The sequence below is a fragment of the Myotis myotis genome, unplaced genomic scaffold (assembly GCF_014108235.1).
Source record: "Myotis myotis isolate mMyoMyo1 unplaced genomic scaffold, mMyoMyo1.p scaffold_m19_p_55, whole genome shotgun sequence".
Lineage (NCBI taxonomy): Eukaryota > Metazoa > Chordata > Mammalia > Chiroptera > Vespertilionidae > Myotis > Myotis myotis.
This window is the reverse complement of record NW_023416363.1, coordinates 313,941-332,493: the sequence shown is the minus strand read 5'-3', so window position 1 is coordinate 332,493 and position 18,553 is coordinate 313,941. Positions and strand designations below refer to the sequence as shown.

Sequence of the window (18,553 nt, the reverse complement as noted above, 5' to 3'; positions counted from 1 at the left end):
ATGTACACTGACAGTCCGACAGAAAACTTTATGGCTCCGTTTGATATTATCAGTGGGACTTTTGCTGCTGCGTCACTGATGACAGAGATTTTACATCAGGTTCATACCGTGACCTTCAGAGATATGCACGAGCTACTACTTTCATCCGTCAGGCTACTCCTGTTACGAGACTTAACAAAATTCATCACTGAGAACAAAGATTCACACGCGTATGTGGATGAAACCAAAACACTGGTCGGATCTAGGGAGGCAGGGAGAGTTAAGGCAGAGGCCTAGAAATTGCTCTTCCCCTCTCTCGTCAATCCATGTCTATGGTCTTTAAGATAACTTGTTATGTAAAATTACTTATTTATCTAAGATGCACCTATACTGAATTTATCTGAAAAATAAAAAAGTCGATATTAAGCAAAAAATTGTAAATGGAAGATTATAAGAGAGGGTTTCACGTGCCAGTAAAAAGTTACTGGTGTGCCATGTTTGGCACGCGTGCCAGGGGTTGCCCACCCCTGGGATAAAGCGTCAGCCTGCGGACTCAAGGGTCCCAGGTTCGATTCCAGTCAAGGGCATGTACTTTGGTTGCAGGCACATACCCAATAGGGAGTGTGCAGGAGGCAGCTGATCAATGTTGCTCTCATTGATGTTTCTAACTCTCTATCCCTCTCCCTTCCTCTCTGTAAAAAAAATCAATAAAATCAATTAAAAGCCTTAAAAAAATAGAATAAATAAATAAATAACATTTTACAGATCAGCAATACTGGAAAACAGAAGAAAAAAGGAAATCTCTCTTTATTTGTTTTTTTGTTTATTTCAAAATAACGTTAGGAACTGTGGAAAAAGGTCTTGAAAAATAGCCCAAGGTCCAGGAAAATAGTGACCATGACCATGGCTGCAATTCCTCCAACAGGCAGGTCCTAGGAAGTGTTGGCTAAAGGAAGGGATCAAAAGAAGGACCATGGACCACTGGGCACTCCAGGTCTTACCCCCACAGCATCCCTAGTGACTGTTCACACTCTCTGTCCCTGTGTGCACACTAATGGAAACAAAATAATCCAAGGGGTTAGGGTCATACAAAGGCAGGGAGCTCAATCCACAGTCATCATTTAAAGGACACTCACCCGGACAAGCCTCCTGGGTCTCCTCAAACTGTAACAGCAGCAAGAAATAAATATAGGTGCTAAGCCATAGAGAAATGAGGGCTCTTTGTCATAACAGCCAGCATTAACTACCCTGACTAGTAAAGCAAACCAGTTCACCTCTTGGAGCCACAGTTTCCACAACTGTAAGTAGGGATGATGTAGGGAGACTTAATGAAATAATGTATGTGGAAATATTTGGCACAGACTCGGGGCTCAACAAATGCTGGTTAAAAAGCAAAAAGAGAAAAAAAAAGAAGGGAAAAGGAAGGAAGGAGGAAGAAGAAGGGAGGTGAAGAGGGAAGAGGGAGGAGGGGGAGGAGAACTATGGATCTGGACACACGGCCCTGGCCAGGGAGGGGGCAAGCATGGTGGACGGCATTAGGCTCACGGCATCCCGTCCCTACGAGAAGAGTTCAGTGCAGCAGGTATTGGGGCTGCAGCAGGGAGAAGAGGGCAGGGATGGGGTCCACAGGGAGCATGTGGGGCCCACAGAGCAGCCTCTGGGGAAGGAGGGGAGGCAGGGCAGAGCCTAGTCCACGTCCCCGGTGAGACGGTGAGTGTCTTACCCACAGAGGATGCAAGGGCCAAGTTCTCCAGCATCACCTCGTGGTACAGGCGTCTCTGAGCCTCGTCCAGGAGCCCCCACTCCTCCCGGGAGAAGTACACGGCCACGTCGTCAAAGGTCACGGGGTCCTGTCGAGATGGGGACAGAGGTCACCATCCACTTGGTCTTTCTGAGACCCTCACAGTCCACCCCTCACACACCTTCCCAGGCTCCTCCTCCTCCAGGGCAGCCTCCCTCCCAGGAGACACCAGGCCCTGGGGACCCTGATGTCTGCTCACTTATTAGGGTTCCATAGTGACTGTGTTTATCTTTTAACTTTTATTTTTAAAATATATTTTACTGGCCCTGACCCGTCTGGCTCTGGATAGAGCTTCGGCCTGCAGACTGGAAGGTCCCGGGTTCGATTCCGACCGAGGGCATGTACCTTGGTTGCCGGCACATCCCCAGTAGGGCGTGTGCAGGAGGCAGCTGGTCGATGTTTCCCTCTCATCGATGTTTCTAACTCTCTATCCCTCTCCCTTCCTCTCTGTAAAAAAGTCAATAAAACATATTTTTAAAAATCAATAAAATATATTTCTAAAAATATACATATATGCATATATATGTTTTATTGATTTCTGAGAGGAAGGGAGAGGGAGTCCTATGGAAACATCCACGGTGAGAGAGAACCATTGCTCGCCCGCCTCCTGCACCTGCCCGACTGGGGTTGGAGCCTGCAACCCGGCCCGGGCCCTGAGGGGGATCGAACCTTCACCTCCTGGTTCATAGGTCAGAGCCCAGCCCCTGAGCCACAGTGACTGTGCTTAGCCCTCAGCCAGGGCAGCGGGGACACGCAGATGCCCCCCGAGCTGCGGGCCAGGCCTAGGGCCCCCCTCCCGCCTGCAAAGCAGCTCCCTGTGGACGCAACCAGAGGGGGCGCTGCTGCACCGGGTCCCCGCACCAGGGCCTCGGCGCCACCGGCTCACAGCGCCTCCCCGCGGGCACCCCGTTCTGCACCCGCTGCCTCCCTGTCCCACCACGCCAGCGCCCCTGGGGGGAGCCTCACACCCACTCCCCTTGGCGGGACGTTCCAGCCACGCCCACCGCGTCGTCTCTCCCGTTCGCTCCAATCGCGCGCGCGCGCGCTCGCGAGGCCAGCAACTGGCGAGTCCAAAGGAGACCGAACTCTCACCCCCAGGACGCACGCCAGGAAAGGCCCTATCAGGATGCCAATGGACGGGTTCGGGTGGCCTTCTGGGTAATGTAGTTCCTAGCACTCTATCCTCGGCCCACCATCCCTGTCCCACCCCCAGGACGCACAGCAGGAAAGGCGCTAGCAGGCTGCCAATGGCTCGGTTCGCGTGGCCTTCTGGGTAATGTAGTTCCTAGCACTCTATTCCCCAGCCTCGCGTCACAGGCACCTACCCCCTCACCCGTGTCCGTGCTCACGGCGCCCGGTGACTCACACGCTCAACACCGTCAGCCGCGACCCCCGCCCCGAGGGTCCCGCAGCCAGGAGCCGCCCCACCTTCCCTTCCCCATCAGGCGCCAACACCCCTTTTCCACCGGGCGCGGACCTGCTGGCGCCCCAGGAGCCCCGACCCGCCTCCCGGTCCTCGGCCTCCCTCCGGGACCCGGGGCCAGGAGGGACGGGCGCCGCCCCCCGGGCTGCGGGGTTGGGAGGGGGAGGCGGGGCGGCCCTGGGGACACGCTCACCTCAGCCGGGCGCCTGGGTGCGGCCGCCATCGGGCTCTAAGCGGGGAGCTGCGGGTGCAGGCGGCCCAGCGCCCGGTCCACGCGAGCGACCCAGGCGCCTTGGGGAGCCTCACACCCACTTCTCTCGCGGACGTTCTAGCCACGCCCACCGCATCGCCTCTCCCGGTTCCTCCAATCGCGTGCGCGCGCGCGCTCGCGAGGCCAGCAACTGGCAGGGCCAGAGGCGACCAGAAGTCCCACCCCCATGACGCAAGCACGGAAAGGCGCTATGAGGTTGCCAATGGATCGGTTCGCGTGGCCTTCTGGGTAATGTAGTTCCTAGCACTCTAGAGACCTGGTGTTCTCCTAAGGCAGTGGTTCTCAACCTTCCTAATGCCGCCACCCTTTAATACAGTTCCTCAAGTTGTGGTGACACCCCCCCCCCCATAAAATTATTCTCGTTGCTACTTCATAACTGTAATTTTGCTACTGTAAACAATATGTAGCCCTAACCGGTTTGGCTCAGTGGACAGAGGGTCAGCCTGCAGACTGAAGGGTCCCAGGTTTGATTCCCGTGAAGGGCATGTATCTTGGTTTTGGGCACATCCCTAGTAGGGAGTGTGCAGGAGGCAGCGGATAGGTGTTTCTCTCTCATCGATGTTTCTAACTATCTCTGTCCCTTCCTCTCTGTAAAAAATCAATAAAATATATTTTTTAAAAAATGAGGTCCTGAGGCAAAAATACAGTCACAGGTTAGGTCATTACTATAATTGAATGGTGTTTTCAGTTTTAAATGTGTGTCAAAACCTATCAAATACTACACTTTAAATATGTGCAGTTTATTACATAGAAATTATACTTTTAGCCCTGACCAGTTTGGCTCAGTGGATAGAGCATTGGCCTGTGCACTGAAAGATCTGTTTCGATTCCAGGTCAGGGTATGTGCCCAGGTTTCAGGCTCCATTCCCTGCTGGGGTGCATGCAGGAGGCAGCTGAGTATTTCTGTCCCCCTCTCCCTTCCTCTCTCTCTAAAATCAATAACAACTTGTTGTTGTTGTTAAAAGAGACATTAAAAAAATCTAGCCCTAGCCGGCTTGGCTCAGTGGATAGAGTGTCGGCCAGCAGAGTGAAGGGTCCCTGGTTCGATTACAGTCAAGGGCACATCCCTGGATTGTGGGTTCGATCCACAGGAAGCAGCCGATCAATGATCCTCTCTCATCATTGATGTTTCTATCTCACTTTCCCTCTCCCTTCCTCTCTAAAATCAATTAAAAAAAAATGCAGGCTGTTATGAGTATTGCTACCACAGCTTTTTTGTTTGTTTGTTTGTTTGAATTTGCACGGAAGACTTTTTGCCATTCCTTCACTCTCATCTTATGTGAATCTTTTGTTCTGGAGTGGGTCACTTGTAGACTTTCAACAATAAAGATTAAAAAATAAGAAAAAAAGAATGTAGGCTGGGTGATGAGAGCCATATCCCTGCAATACTTTCCTTTATCTTTATTTCCCTATCTGTGCAACAATGGCCTCGAGGTCATCATCCCTACAGGAATACACAAAACTTTTATTTTCTCTGAAAAAAAACTTCAGCTACAGCCCTAGCCGATGTGGCTCAGTGGATAGAGCGTCAGTCTGTGGACTGAAGGGTCCCAGGTTTGATTCTGGCCAGGGGCAGGTGCCCGGGTTGCGGGCTCGATCCCCCCCCCAGTGGGGTGCATGCAGGAGGCAGCTGATCAGTGATTCTCTCTCATCATTGATGTTTCTATTTCTCCCTCTCCCTTCCTCTCTGAAATCAATAAAAATGTATATTAAAAAAATGTATTGCCCTAACCGGTTTGGCTCAGTGGATAGAGCGTCGGCCTGCGGATTGAAAGGTCCCAGGTTCGATTCCGGCCAAGGGCATGTACCTTGGTTGCGGGCACATCCCCAGTGGAGGGTGTGCAGGAGGCGGCTGATCGATGTTTCTAACTCTCTATCCCTCTCCCTTCCTTTCTGTAAAAAATCAATAAAATATATATTTAAAAAAAAAAATGTATTAAAACAAAAAAAAAAGAAAAGAAAAAAGAAACTTCAGCTACACAAGACAAACATGCCTGGAGAATCTGACGTTTGTGTACACTCTGGTCCTGCACAGCCACTGTGACAGAAACATTTGTGGATTTACATTGGAAGAAGCACAGTGCATCTCTTTGGCTAAGTCCCCTCTAGTCCCTACTAGTCCAGTGTCGTTTCCGTAGCCGTTGTTGTCTCCCCTAACCCATAAGACCATAGTGGTTAGGGGAGAACAACGGGAAAACTTTTTTGGGGGGGACCTAAGAAACAGATTCCCCTCAACATCCCCTGAGATTATCTCCTGGGAACAAGGCAAAAATTCATGCTTCTCCAAGAAGCACTTGAGAATGTCACATCTGACCCCATCCTCAGGGTGGTTCCTCTTTTTTTTCTAAATGGCCCTGACTGGAATCAAACCTGAGACACTTCAGACCACAGGCCGACCCTCGATCCACTGAGCCAAACCAGCTGGGGCGAGCTCAGAGTGATTTCTGAATCTCCTGAAACTCATAGCATCCAGGCTTCAAATGAGCACCAGAAAGCGCCGCCATCTTCCCTAGAAGGTTGTTGGCAGGAATGGAAACTTGGCAAAACCAGTAAGCTGTATGTTGCCATTATACTATGCCCGTGAAGAACACAAAGTTGGATATCCCTATATAAAAGTTCACCCTTTGCCCTAACTGGTTTGGCTAAAATGCCTAGAGTACTGGCCTGCAGACAAGTTTCCAGCCTTGATTCCGGTCAAGGACACATGCCTGGGTTGTGGGCTTGATCCCCAGTAGGGGGCATGCAGGAGGCAGCCCATCCATGATTCTCATTATTGTTGTTTTTACCTTTCTCTCTTTCTCCCTTCCTCTCTGAAATCAATAAAAATATATATTTTTTAAAAGTTCAACCCTAACCAGTTTGCTCAGTGGATAGAGCATCGGCCTGTGGACTGAAGGGTCCCAGGTTCGATTCCAGTCAAGAGCATGTGCCTTGGTTGTGGGCACATCCCCAGTGGGGGGTGTGCAGGAGGCAGCTGATCATCGATGTTTCTGACTCTCTCTCTCTCCCTTCCTCTCTGTAAAAAATCAATAAAATATATTTTTTAAAAAAAGTTCACCCTTCACACTTGTGGATTCAAATTATGTTTATAAAACATCCCACACAGTAAATGGAACATCCAAAATGAAAGAGGACTTTCAGAGCAGGGACTTAGACAGTACTGTAGAAACCAAAGCAGTGTGCAGGGGACGGTTCAGGCTGGCGAAGCGGAAGTTGAAAAGATTCATGGGAGAACGCAGCCCTCTAGCCAGACTCATGCCATCGTCTCTGAGCCCAATGGGAACTCCAAAGAGTTGAGGTTACGCCTAATTTCCTCCAATAAATGGGAGAAGAGCAGTTAGCTTCCTGGAGCACGTGAGGATGGTAACTGACACAACCTGTGGAGACCAGGTATGTGGGAGGGCGATGTGGCTTTGAAAACAGAAAACGTCAGGTTAGAAACTGCAACAGATATAAAGGGTGTCCCAAAATTCACGCAAGATTTGAATTTTGCGTGAGGATTAATAACAACAACAACAAAAAAATAAAAGCCTAATTTTACTTGGTGTATTTAATCAGATTCTAATATCTGTTGCCCTTTGATGTCAATCCCTTCAATTTTATAAGCATCACCAGTACCAATGATGGCCCAGGAGCAGGGACAATGAAGACCAATGAAGAGCAAGGCTTTGCGTATGTGCCAGCAAAGCCATGGAGGCCACTGACCTGATGTGCTATTCCATACATAACCCTATACTGTATACTCTATGAATCAATAAAAGATTTATAATTTTTAATTATAAACCTGTGTTTTCTATCAAAATTACTTCTTGCGTGAATTTTGGGACACCCTTTACATGCTTCCCACGTAACTACAACTTAAAGGTTATCTCCCAACTTTGATAATGAGACACAGGAGATTGAATACAGACAGATGGTTTCTCCTGGATTCTTCCAGAGTCTAGAAGGAAGAAAATTTCTCATTCCCTTGCGGGTCTGAAATATTTCTCTAGTGCAGTGGTTCTCAACTTTCTGGCCCTTTATTTATTTTTATTTTTTAAATATATTTTATTGATTTTTTACAGAGAGGAAGAGAGAGGGATAGAGAGTTAGAAACATTGATGAGAGAGAAACATCAATCAGCTGTCTCCTGCACACCCCCTACTGGGTATGTGCCCGCAACCAAGGTGCATGTCCTTGACTGGAATTGAAACTGGGACCCTTGAGTCCGCAGGCCGACGCTCTATCCACTGAGACAAACCGGTTAGGACAACCTTCTGGCCGGTTAAATACAGTTCCTCATGTTGTGACCCAACCATAAAATTATTTTCATTGCTACTTCATAACTGTAATGTTGCTACTGTTATGAATCGTAATGTAAATATCTGATATGCAGGATGGTCTTAGGCGACCCCTGTGAAAGGGTCGTTCGACTGCCAAGGGGGTTGCGACCCATAGGTTGAGAACCGCTGCTCTAGTACACTCTATACTGTACAATAAGGTAAATTCTTTCGGAAAAGGATTTCCACACATTCCATGCAGCCCTAAGACCATTCAACTGAGTGAACTGACAGGGACGGAAAGACTGGCAAGCTATGGGTAAACGATTTTTCACATTTGCTGCACCATACAGCCTTCAACCTACGTGAACTCTCAGATAAAAACAAACACCATAGATACAGCTAAAACATCTCATACGTTCAGTACACTCATGAGACCTTTCACCAACATTAAGTCTCAGGTGCTAAGAAAGGGAAGATTTACGGCTAAAGGATTTAGCATATTTTTGGAATGAAGCACCTTTCTACCGTGTGAACTATCCACTGTTAATTGGACTAGAAAGTATTCTTAAAAGATTTCCCGGGGGTGGGGGGGTAGGGGGGAGAAGATCGCCCATATTCTCTACAATCCTCAGGCTTTTGTGTGAATGCGCTGGTGTTCAACAAGACGATGCCTTCGGATAAAGGATTTCCCACATTCAACGCACACATAAGGCCTTTCTCCTGTGTGAGTTCTTTGATGTCGAATGAGTGCTGAGCTACAGGGAAAAGATTTCCCGCATTCACTACACTCAAAAGGCTTTAATCCGGTGTGAACACTCTGATGATAACGTAGGCCTCTTCTAGTTGAAAAGGATTTCTCACATTCTCTACACTGATAAGGCTTTTCTCCAGTGTGAACTCTCCAGTGTTCAATGAGGTAAGAATTTGTCCTAAAGGATTTCCCACATTCAGTACACGCATAAGGTCTTTTGCTTGTGTGAACTCTCTGATGTTTATGGAGGGCGTAATTAGTGGTAAAAGATGACCCACATACACTGCACTCATAAGGCCTTTCTCCTGTGTGAATTCTCAGATGGGTAAGAAAGTAACATTTTTGGATGAAGGATTTGCCACATTCACTGCACTCATAAGGCCTTTCTCCGGTATGAATTCTCTGATGATTTCGGAGGTTAAAACCAGAAGCAAAAAACTCCCCACAGTCCTTGCACTGGTGTGGCCTTTCTCCTGTGTGAACTCTCTGGTGTGTAATGAGGTGATGCCTTTGGATAAAAGACTTCCCACATTCGCTGCACTCATAAGGCCTTTCTCCGCTGTGCACTCTCTGGTGGTTACTAAGCTTAGAACCAGCTGAAAAAGATTTCCCACACTCGCTGCACTGGTGTGGCTTTACTCCCGTGTGAACTATTTGGTGTATATGAAGGTGTAGACTGAGCATAAAAGATTTCCCACACTCACGGCACTGATGAGGTCTTTCTTTTCTGTGGACTCTCTGATGATGATTGAGGATGAAAACAGATGAAAAAGCTTTCCCACATTCACTACATTCATAAGACTGTCTTCCACTGTGAATTACCTGGTGCCGACTGAGGTAAGATTGCTGGCTAAAGGATTTCCAACATTCACTGCACTCATAAGGCCTTTTTCCTGTGTGTACTCTCTGGTGTAGAATGAGTATGGAACTACCGGGAAAGGTTCTCCTACATTTGCTGCACTGAAAAGGCCTTTCTCCCGTATGCACTCTCCGGTGTAGAGTAAGGACTGATCTCCTGGTGAAAGATTTCCCACACTCACGGCATTCATGGGGCCTTTCTCCAGTGTGAACTCTCCAATGCAGAATGAGGTAAAATTTTCTTCTAAAGGACTCCCCACACTGCGTGCACTCGTAACGCCTTTCTCCAGAGTGAATGATCCGTTGTCGAATGAGGATGCATCTCGGGCTAAAAGATGGTGCACATTCACGGCACAAGTCACAGTTTTCCCCAGTGTGACTTCTCCAGGGATATATGAGCACAGATTTTGGGTGAAAGGACTTCCCACAATTGCCGCACTTGTACTGCCTTGGCCCACAATGAAATCTTTGATGCTGACTGAGGGTTGAGGTTCGCCTAAAGGACTGGCCACATTGGCCACACACACAACGCTTTCCACTTATGGGAACTTTTTGCTGAACAACTAATGAGGACTGATCTCTGAATGTGTTCCCACGTTCACGGCGCACAACACACTGTCTTTCAGGGTGGACATCCGGGACCTGAGCATGTTTCTTTCTAGGGCTGAATGGTTTCTTACAGTCTCCCCAGGTAAAGTGACTTTTTCTGTTTTGTGCAGTTGCCCAGCACGGGGCGATTTTGTTGGGCTCCTGTCTGGTGGGAGTCGTCTGCTGCTGGAGACGTTCTGAGGTGGCCAGGAAGCCCTTCCCAACTTCATCGCAGAGAGAGGGCTTCTCTGAAACATGGAATTTATTGCTCTTCACAAGGCGGGCCCTGTCCACACAACTTCTGAAGGGCTTCTTTGCCAGGTGATGCTTCTGGTGATTTTGGAAGTTTGCACCCAAATAAAATTGTTTCCTACCTACCCCACACCTGACCACCTGCTGGCTGTGTGGTGTTCCTTGGTGCTCGGCCAACTGGAATATGTCGCTCAAGACGGGACCACAGCTCTCACAGAAGTGGGTCTTCAGGGAAGACAGAGCCGTCTTGGAGGGGCTGGATGGTGACACTCCTACAGAAACCCTCTGTTCACAGGGAGCGTCTGCATCCTCTGGGCCACAGCAGCCACCTGAACACAAATAAACGCTGGTGAAGTACAGGCTGACTATAAGAATAGCGCCATGCAGGGGTGTGGGAGCGGCCGGGGAGAGGTCAAAGGGGGAGAAAAGGAGACATATGTAATACTTTAAACAATAAAGAATTGAAATTAAAAAAAAAAAAAAAAGACGATGCTATCCTAAGTGTGTATCTGTCATATCTAGGAATGAGTCTATGTGATGATGCTTTCCAATGAAGGGAACCAAAACCTGTTTGTGAATGTGGCTACAGTATGACTATAGCTTTTTTTAAAAAAATATAAATTTTATTGATTTTTTACAGAGAGGAAGGGAAAGGGATAGAGAGTTAGAAACATCGATGACAGCCGAAACCGGTTTGGCTCAGTGGATAGAGCATCGGCCTGCGGACTGAAAGGTCCCAGGTTCAATTCCGGTCAAGGGCCCCTTGACTTTGATTGCGGGCACATCCCCAGTAGGAGATGTGCAGGAGGCGGCTGATCGATGTTTCTCTCTCATCGATGTTTTACTGATTTTTTTCAAAAGAGAGGTAGGGCCGAAACCGGTTTGGCTCAGTGGATAGAGCGTCGGCTTGCGGACTCAAGGGTCCCAGGTTCGAGTCCGGTCAAGGGCATGTACCTGGGTTGCGGGCACATCGCCAGTGGGAGATGTGCGGGAGGCAGCTGATCGATGTTTCTCTCTCATCGATGTTTCTAACTCTCCATCTCTCTCCCTTCCTCTCTGTAAAAAATAAATAAAATATATATTTTTAAAAAAAAAAGAAAAAAAAAGAAACATCAATGACAGAGAAACATCCATCAGCTGTCTCCTGCACCCCCCCACCCCCCCACTGGGGATGTGTCTGCAACCAAGGTACATGCCCTTGACCGGAATCGAACCTGGGACCCTTCAGTCCGCAGGCTGACGATCTATCCACTGAGCCAAACTGGTTAGGGCTGACTATAGCTTTAAGGTAAAAGAATGGTGGCGTCCTCACCAGAGGCAGATCATCAGAGGTGTAACACAAACAAGGGAGGCTTATTGTCAAACGTGTTCCTCTGCTGGAACGTTCCTGTAAAACCTCTACGTCTGGTGACACGAGGCTGTGTAGAAGCACACTGGCTTTTCCTACACCCAGGAAAGACCATTGCCACAGAGCAATAGTGTTTCAAGGTCCACATCAGGTTGCTTGCTTGTCTCGTGGCACGTGTGGAGCAATATTGCAGAGCAAAACAGGAATACAGGAGAGAAATGTGTGAGATATGAAGTCCCGAGAGGTGGAGCTTCTCCATGGGCAGGGGTCTGAGTAACAATGTAGTAGAAGTAACCAGCCAGGAACGTAGCAACAGTGACAAAGGAAAAGTAGAAATGGGGTTTGGTACCGGCAAGGACAACAAAATTCGGGGTACATATAAAATGTTCCTGGGCTCTGACCGGTTTAGCTCAGTGGATAGAGCTTCAGCCTGCGGACTGAAGGGTCCCAGGTTCGATTCCGGTCAAGGGCATGTACCTTGGTTGTGGGCACATCCCCAGTGGGGAGTGTGCAGGAGGCAGCTGATGGATGTTTTTCTCTCATGTTCCTGGTATGACGGGAACCCAGTCCTGATGGCACACACCTTACCCAGGTTCAACATGACCAGACACCTGTGAGTTCACCTTGCAGCCTTGGCTATTGAGAATCCCTATAATATTTGCCATCTCCGGCCTCAGCGGACACAGCCGCACTGTGACTTATGGCTGGTTCCTCTCCAGAAGAAATGCCAACACCTGGTGAGCCGATGACCTCACAAGAGTTCAAGATGAAGACCTTTCCACAGAAAACTGAGCCTGTATTGACTGATCCATCAAAAGTGGAGACATGCCCTGATTGGTTTGGCTCAGTGGATAGAGCCTCGGCCTGTGGACTCAAGGGTCCCAGGTTCGATTTCGGTCAAGGGCATGTACCTTGGTTCCGGGCACATACCCAGTAGGGGGTGTGCAGGAGGCAGCTGGTCGATGTTTATCTCTCATGGATGTTTCTAACTCTCTAGCCTTCTCCCTTCCTGTCAGTAAAAAGAAATCAATAAAATATATTACAAAAAAGAAAAAAATGGAGACATACCCCCTGGCCAGTTTTGTTCAGTGGACAGAGCATCGGCCTGTGGACTGAAGGGTCTTGGGTTTAATTCTGGTCAAGGACACATGACTGGTTGGGGGCATGATCCCCAGTAGGGAGTGTGCAGGAGGCAGCCAATCAATGATTCTCTTACATCATTGCGGTTTCTTTCTTTCTTTTTTTAAAAACATATTTTTATTGATTTTAGAGAGGAAGTGAGAGAGAGGGAGAAATAGAAACATCAATGATGAGAGAGAATCATTGATGGGCTCCCTTCTGCAAGTCCCCTACTGGGGATCGAGCCCATAACTGGGCATGTGCCCTTGACTGGAATCGAACCTGGGACCCTTCAGGCCGCAGGCCAACGCTATCCACTGAGCTAAACCAGCTGTGGCTCATCATTGCAGTATCTCTCTCTCTCTCCATCTTCCTCCCTCTCTGAAAGCAATAAAAGCATACAGTTTTTTAAAAAGTGAAGACATCAACAAAAAGGCTATAAGAAACACACAAAAACCAAGGAAAGATGTCATCACCAAAGGAGCAAAGGAAAATAAATTTCCAGCAAGTGAACTCAACAAACTGCTGGACAAAGAATTCAAACTAATTGCTTTATAGAAGCTCAGCCAGCTCCAAGATAATGCAAAGAGATGACTCAGGGAAATCGGGAAAACCACATGAACAAACACATCAAGTTCAGAGTCAGAAACTTTTTCTTAAATGAGTCAAAAAAATTTCTGGGGGGGTACCTGAAGAATACAAAGAGTAAACTGAAAAATGCAACAGAGAACTTCAAAGGAAACTTAATGAAGCAGGAGAAAAACTTGTGATCTAGCATCAGGTCATTTCAAATAATTCAGTCAGAGGAGAACAAAGACTGATTCCATCAAGGGAATTAATATTTGCAATATGGGAGTGCCACGAGATATGAGGATAAAGGGTCAGAAAACTCCTTGAAAGGAAGAATGGCTGGCCCTAGCTGGTTTGGCTCAGTGGATAGAGCGTTGGCCTATGGACTGAAGGATCCTGGGTTCGACTCTGGTCAAGGGCACAAGGCCCCGGTTGTGGGCTTGATCCCTGCCGGGAGCCGGTCCATGCTTGCTGTTTCAAGGGACCTGGCATATATGGCATACTGTTCTTAATATGTTTGCTCACCTTCTTGGCACTATGTGTTTTAACCAAGGTCTCCTCTCTGAGAAAGATTGTTTCCCCAGGTAGGGATTTTCCCCTGAAGTTAGGGAGGGAATAAAGCCTCTTAACTAGTGCCAGGTGGGTAATTAATCACTTTAACTACGAGCAATCATGCTTAAGCTACATAATCTTTACTCCCTGGAATGGAGATAAGAAACGCCCTAACCTTTGTAATAGAGATTGATAGGATTGAATCAACTGGTATAAATACAGATGTAATAAGACAGTAAGAGACAGAACTTAGAATACGGAACCAAGAGAGAGACGGAACCTAGGCACAGAACCTACACAGAACGTTCTCTAGAGACAGAAGAACTTCGAGGGAGAGAACATGGCAAAAGTTCCTGGACAGAAACTGGCCTCAGAACCTAGAGACAGAACGTAGCGAGAGAACATGGCAAAAGATCCTGGACTGAACCTGACTACAGAAACTGGCAAGAGAATCTGACTAGAACCTAGTGACTGAACCTGGCTGGAGAACCTGGACAGAACCTGGCTGGAGATCCGAACCAGAACCTCTCTGGAGATCCAGACCAAAACTTGGCTGGAGATCCTGGCTGGAGATCCTGGCTAGGCTGCTGATCAACTGAACACTGTCTCCGTGTCCTTCCTTCTTCGCCGACTCCATCCACACCTTTGGGGACCCCTGGACCCGCTGGGGTTGGACCCCGGCAGATCCCCAATGGGGGGCGTGCAGGAGGCAGCCAATCAATGATTCTTTCTCATGATTGATGTTTCTATCTCTCCCTTCCTCTCTGAAATAAATAAAAATATACTTAAAAAAAAATAATGGCTGGCCTGGCTGGGATGACAGGATGGCTCAGTTGGTTAACCCAGAATGCACCAGAATGTCTTCAGTTCCATTCCTGGTCAGGGCATATGCCTGGCTTGCAGGCTCATCCCCAGTAGGGGGCATGTAGGAAGCAACTGAATGATGTTTCTCTCTCATTGATGTCTGTATCTCTCTCCATCTCCCTTCCTCTCGCTCTAAAATAAATAAATACACATTTTTTTTTTTTTTTTAAAGAGCCCTAGCTGGTTTGGCTCTGTGGATAGAATGTCAGCCTGCAAACCAAAGGGTCCGGGTTCAATTCCAGTCAAGGGCACATACCTCAGTTGCAGGCTCGACCTCAGACCACCAGTTGGGGCGTGGGCGGGAGGCAACCAATGAATGTGACTTTCTCCCACACCGATGTTTCTCTCTCTGCCTTTCCCTCTCTCTTCTACTCCCTCTAAAAATCAATGGGGGGCAGTTGGGGGGGGGGGAGAACAAAAAAAAAGAGAAAGAAAAACAAGGAAAGAGAAAAAAATCAATGAAAAAAATATCCTCGAGTTAGGATTAAAAAAATTATATATATGCATATAAAGAAAAAGAGCCAAAACCGGTTTGGCTCAGTGGATAGAGCATTGGCCTGCGGACTGAAAGGTCCCGGGTTCGATTCCGGTCAAGGGCATGTACCTGGGTTGCAGGCACATCCCCAGTGGGAGATGTGCAGGAGGCAGCTGATCGATATTTCTCTTTCATCGATGTTTCCAATGAATGCATAAATAAGTGGGGAAATAAATGTATCTCTCTCTCTCTCTCCCGCCCCGCCCTCTCTCCCCACTGCTATCTTTCTTGAAAATCAATAAAAAAAAAAAAAAAGAAAAAAAGAAAAAGAAAAAGAAAGCAAGCAAGCAGGCACAGGAGTGGCACTAAAATACTAAGTGTACTTTTTGTATGTGATCAATGGTTATTACATTAAACAGAGTATTTAAGATGTTTTAAGCAAACCTCATGGTAATCACAAAGCAAAATCCTACAGTAAATGAACAAAAATTAAGGTAAAGAAATGAAGACATACCGCTATGGAAAAATCAAATCAAAAAGGAAGGTAGCAAGAGAGGGGAAAAAAAAATCAAAAGAACGACAAAACAGCCAGACGAAAATGGACAAGATGGCAACTGTCAAGTACTTAAATTCTCCAATCAAATTGCACACAGTAGGTTAATGAAATAAAAAAAGACGAGTTTCAAGTATACGTTGCCTTAAAGAGTCTTACTTCAGCTTTAAGGACAGAAATGGGCTCAAAGTGGAGAAAACTGAAAAAAAATATCCAAGCAAATGGAAATCAAAAGAGAGGAGCTTATACTATTATCAGTAGCTATACTTCTACCAGACAAAATAGACTTTAAGCCAGAACTTGTCACAAGAGACTAAGAAAGTCATTCTATAATGATAAAGATATCAACTCATGAAGAGGATATAAGCATCGCTGTGGCTGGGTAGCTCATTTGGTTAGAGCATATTTCTGATATAGCAAGGTCATGGGTTTGATCCCTGGTCAGGGCATGTATAAGAATCTATAATAATAAAAGGGTAATATGCTAATTAGACCGGACATATTCTAAACGTCATTCCAGATGTCCTTCCTGAGGAAGCCAGAGACCGGAGGGAAGCCAGCCCGGGTCCTGGGTGCCTGTGGGCAGCCAGAGGGAAGCCAGCTGGGTCCTGGGTGCCTGCCAGTGGCCGGAGGAGGGAAGCCGGTGCCAGCAGCCAGGGAAAGGAAGGCCTACTCTTGCACGAATTTTTGTGCATCGGACCTCTAGTCAACCAATAAATGCATAAGTAAGTGGAACAACAAATCTCTCTCTCCTTTCCTCTCTCTCTAAAATTAAGAGGATATAAGCATTATAAATTTATATGCACCTGAGATCGATGCAACTAAATATATTAAGCAAATATTAACAGACTGGACTATAGAAAGGGCAGCCAACATAACCATGAAAGCACACTTCAATACTCATCTTTCTGGTATGTGTAGTTCATCCAGACAGAAAATCTATAAGCAAATATTTGACTTGAACAACACTTTATGCCAACTAAATTTAACAAATATATATAAAACACTTTGTCTAGCTATAGCAGTATATACATCTCAAGTGGACACAGAACATTCTCTCAAAGAGATCATATGCTTGGTTATATGTCTTAACAAATTTAGGAAAACTGAAAGCATATTAAGAATCTTATCTGGCCCTGGCCAGTTTAGCTCAGTGGATAGAGTGCTAGCCTGTGGACTAAAGGGTCCCAGGTTCAATTCCAGTCAAGGGCACATGCCTGGGTTGTGGGATCGATCCCCAGTAGTGGGTGCGTAGGAGGCAGTAGATCAATGATTCTTTCTCATCATTGATGTTTCTCTCTCTCCCTCTCTGAAATCAATAAAGAAATATATATATATTTTTTAAAAAGAATCTTATCTGACCACAAGAGTTTGAAAATAGAAACCAATTACAGGATAAAAGCTGGCAAGTTTACAAATATGCCGTCATTAAATAATATATTATTGATCAATGGGGTTGAAAAAAAAATGTGCAAAATATCTGATTAAGTGGCTAACAGGTTCATTTTAATGGAATATTGCTGTTCCTCAATAATCATCAGGAAAATGTAAATTCAAACCACAATCTGTCCTTGGGCGAGGATTTAAAAAAAGACCACAAGATAGTAACTCATACATGTTAAAAGGATTATCACCAAGCCCTGGCTGGTTTTGCTCAGTGGATAGAGCATCAGCCTGTGGGCTGAAGGGTCCCAGATTCAATTCCGGCCAAGGGCACATGCCCAGTTGCAGGCTCAATCCCTAGTAGGGGGTGTGCAGGAGGCAGCCAATCAATGATTCTCTCTCATCATTGATGTTTCTATCTCTCCCTCTCCCTTTCTTTCTGAAATCAATAAAAACATATTAAAATATACACATACATAGAAAAAAAGAAAGAAAAAAGGATTATCACCAAAAGGCAACAGGTAAATATTAGGAAACATGTACAAAGAAATGCTTGTACACCAATCATGTCAAACTCAGAGGCTAACCCGGGCCAATTAAACAAGGTTTAAGTGTAGGTGGGCCGCAAAAAAAAACAAAAGCTTTAATTTTCATAGAAACAAAGGTTTATTTTGATAGAGTCATGCAGAATACCAAGGGCTGAAATAAATGAGTCATCACTAATGAGTATTCGTTGTTTGACATGCTTACCTCACACTGTTGGTAGAAATGTGAATCCCTAAAGGCAATATGAAAAGCAGTATGGAAATATCTCAAAAGTTCGTATGAACCAGCAATACCACTTGTAAGAATATACCCAAAGGAAATGAAATAAGAATATGGAAGAGATACCTGTACCGTCTTCGCTGTACTACTCTTACAAATAATACACAAAATAAAGAAACAACCTAAGTGTCCATTCATGTATAACAGGATAAAAAACAGGTACACACACACACACACACACACACACACACACACGGAATATTATTCAGCCTTAAAAAAGAATACCTGGCCCCTACCCAAAAGAAATGAAAATGAAAAATAAATATGAAAAAGGAGAAAAAAAATAATACCCTGCCATATGCAACAACTTGAATGAACCTGAAGGGCATTATGCCACATAAAACAAGCCAGTCACAGAAAGATAAATACTGGTGGCTCTGGCCAGAGTTGCTCAGTGGTTACAGCATCGGCCTGTGCACCAAAGGGTCTTGGGTTTGATTCCTGATCCAGGGCAGGTACCTGAGTGACAGGTTTGATTCCTGGTGTGGGACAGGGTGTGTGTGGGAGGTAACCAATTGATGTGTCTATCTCACATTAATCTCTCTCTCCCTCCTACCCCTTCCTTACTCTATCAATAAATCAACAGAAATATTCACTGGTAAGGATTACAAATATACACACACACACACACACGCACTGTATGATATCACTTAGATGTGGAAAATAAAGAAAAAAAATG

At 46.2% G+C, this 18,553-nt stretch overlaps 1 protein-coding gene across 3 annotated transcripts in view; it reads right to left on the bottom strand.

Annotated features, from left to right (window-relative positions):
• The window catches only part of LOC118657440 (zinc finger protein 256-like), a 29,258-nt gene that overhangs the window by 7,320 nt on the left and 3,385 nt on the right, over positions 1-18,553 (bottom strand). Inside the window, exons 3-4 of one of the 3 annotated variants that reach the window (XM_036311468.1) lie at positions 10,312-10,514; positions 1,703-1,829 (exon numbers count right to left, since the gene is read on the bottom strand). In XM_036311468.1, the coding sequence (XP_036167361.1) occupies positions 1,703-1,829; positions 10,312-10,514 (330 nt within the window). Of the gene's footprint in view, positions 1-1,702; positions 1,830-3,396; positions 3,546-10,311; positions 10,515-18,553 lie in introns of those variants that run through there. The other 2 variants (XM_036311467.1, XM_036311466.1) reach the window with 2 other exon arrangements.